The sequence below is a fragment of the Austrofundulus limnaeus genome, unplaced genomic scaffold, assembly GCF_001266775.1.
Source record: "Austrofundulus limnaeus strain Quisiro unplaced genomic scaffold, Austrofundulus_limnaeus-1.0 Scaffold315, whole genome shotgun sequence".
NCBI classification, from domain to species: domain Eukaryota; kingdom Metazoa; phylum Chordata; class Actinopteri; order Cyprinodontiformes; family Rivulidae; genus Austrofundulus; species Austrofundulus limnaeus.
The window spans coordinates 584,676-587,584 of record NW_013952717.1 but is presented as its reverse complement, the minus strand read 5'-3'; the positions used below and the strand labels follow the sequence as shown (position 1 = coordinate 587,584).

General features: G+C 38.3%; 1 protein-coding gene across 1 annotated transcript in view; it reads left to right on the top strand.

Moving 5' to 3' along the window:
• Positions 1-2,909, top strand: part of kcnq3 (potassium voltage-gated channel, KQT-like subfamily, member 3) — a gene marked incomplete in the record, with an annotated part of 58,210 nt that overhangs the window by 43,703 nt on the left and 11,598 nt on the right. The window contains 2 exon segments of the mRNA XM_014022006.1: positions 295-385; positions 508-642. Coding sequence (XP_013877460.1) covers positions 295-385; positions 508-642 — 226 coding nt within the window.

Genomic DNA, 2,909 nt, shown 5'->3' with positions numbered 1-2,909 from the left:
GTTTAATGATCTGCAGTCAGGGTAGAATAAGAGGTGCTTACATTCAGATTATACATCTCAGTGGGATCTTCCAGGTTAGATAAAAGGTAAATAAATAAATAAATAAATAAACAGATTTGATTAGTAAATGTTTTATCAGATGTCACTTGTTTCTACTTTTATTCAAACTCTTTGCATCTTTTTGTTTATAGAATGAAGCAGCGCCCTCAAGAGGCAGCAACGACTCACTGCTGTTTTTGTTTCTGCATCAACTCCAGTTATTGTTTCTAAAGTCGTATTTTTCTGTCTCTGCAGGTTTTTAATCGTTTTGGGATGTTTGATTCTGGCGGTTCTGACCACATTCAAGGAGTACGAGAAAGATTCTGCTCACTGGCTGCTGGTTCTGGTTAGACTTTATTAGTTTACATCTTCAGTCAAAGATCTGTGGATAAATGAGTTTTAAACATTCAGTTTTAAGAATAACATTAGTGTTGAACTGATGTGAGATGATTATATTTCTTTSGACAGGAAACCTTCGCCATCTTTATCTTCGGAGCGGAGTTTGCTCTGAGGATCTGGGCGGCGGGCTGCTGCTGTCGCTACAAAGGATGGAGGGGGAGGCTGAAGTTCGCTCGCAAGCCTTTGTGTATTTTAGGTAAAGTGGTGAAATCATAAAACAGAAAACACAGAGCATTAACGGTTAAAGCTGCGTTGTTTCAGTCAGAAGTTCAATTGATTGAATCCTTTTCAAAATAAAAGGAGTCCAGCTCTGACTTCACAGCAGAACCACAGTTTTCACAGAAGGTGAATGAGTTGATGTTTAATTTATTATTTTTAATTTAGATTTATTTTTTTACCACAGAAGTTTGAACCCTCCTTCATCTCTCTGTTGTAGGACTGATGGTTTTCTCTCAGGGTCAAAGGTCACACATCCAAACTCCTACTTCTCATAATTAACTCCATAAAACAGGAAGTTCTGGTGTTTTTAAATGATTTCTCTGACATAAAACCATTGTGAGGACATAMAAGCTGACCCGCTGGACCATCAGAACCTTCTTCTGCTCACGGGTCGAGACTTTGTTCAGAGCAGCTGGTGGTTTTCGCACGACCATTTATTTAAAAATTATTGCTGCAGTTTGTTGCCCCTCCCCCTTTTTTGCTCCGCCCATGATACACTTTAACTTTAAGGTGTAATAACCACGTSTTCTGGTTCTGCGGAACTGCTGCTGCTCAGTGAAGAGAGAAACTCTGACACAGGCTGGTTGAACAGCAGGAATCTTTATTTTGCAGTCCAGGAGATTACAGCCAAAAACCAAATTATGGCCTCCAAACCAAATGATTCACCAAGTAAGAAAGATGAAGAACGAAGGCCAAGAGTGGGGGCGTACAAGCCTCTTTATAGGTTGCACAGTGTAGTTCAACAGAGGCATCATAAATTTTGTCACGGTATACCTTAAACATTCCTCTTCCTAATATGGTAATATGTGCCGAGCTCTGAAGCTGGAAAACCAAGAGACGTAACACATCTGTGCATTCCTGAGAAGAGGCCCCCCACTCTTGGACACTACAACTTCTTGATATTTTCCTCCCATAGATTTGTATGATTTCAGATTTCATTTCCAACTAAATATTTTATGTTGAAAATATTTAAGAAGGACAGAAATCCTTATTTCAAGTCGTTAAAAAACAAAAAAGAACGAGTTTTACCTTGAAGTTTCAAGATAAACTCTTAGATAAATTTCAAAATAAGAGCTCGTCTCTGTCATAGCTCAGGGTTGTTAAAAAGTAAAGCTCCAAATCCTTCAAGTCGTCATCAGAAATGTAGTTTGATGTTGGAGAACAGCGTTGACAACAAAGGGATTTTCTGTTAAAAACATATCCCAGATCAGAACCGGAACCAGAACCAGAGCAGAATCCTGCCTGAACCTGGTTAAATCCATCCTGTTAAAATCTCATCTCAGCACAAACTGGTACCAGAACAGTTTCCAGTAATGAAGCTCTGCCCGTCAGTTTCTGTGACAAGCCCGACGTCCACAAACCGCCGCAGGCGCCAAATGTCCTCATTTTGTCCAGGTTTAGAACCGCCTCGGCTTTTAAAGTCCCGCAGAAGATCTGGACCAGGTCTGAGCGGTCTGTCAGAACCAGGAGCCTCGGGTCATCATTAGTGTTTCCTCTGCTGACTGACACGCAGAAACTAAAACGCACATTTTGCAAGTGTTGAGTTTTCATTTTTAGGAGCTGCTGTCAAAACTGTTATAAAAAATAAGTTTTCAGGCAACTTGGGATGAAATAATTTGATTTAAGCTGAGCTGTTTGAACATTATTCTTCAATTAACGTCTCAATATTTAGCTCATTTGTAACTATAAATAAACAAAAGATGACGAGTTTGGTCCATTTAATCTTTTTATCTCTCAGCCCAAAATATTTCCTACATATTTGTCTACAACTTTCAGCAACTAAAGAATGAAGAATATTTTATACAGTTTAATTTTTGACCAGCTGCCTGAATGCTGCTGTTTTGACTATAAAAGGCGGGAATCATCATGGTGACTCAGCAAAATGAGCCACAGTGATCTTAATTATTTTTTTACGTTGACTCAGCATGGCTGCCCTAGTATTCAAGAAATTTTGTCATATTTAGATTTTTTTGATAGAGAATTGAAATAAAAGATGTTGTGGAGATTATTTTCTGTTCCTTTTCCCCCGCTCACCAAAAAGGGCGGGAATCACCACGACAATCAGTGACTCAGCAGATTCTGTGTAGCTGGCTTTTCATRTCTTCGACCCATAAATCCTGGATTATTTCATTTTAATCTCTAGTTAGACATTTTATGTTCAAGAAAAATAAAGTAAGATCGGCAAAATTGAGAATTTAGTCATAAAAACAAATATGGTGTTTCAAAGTAAAATTTGTAAATTCATAATAAAC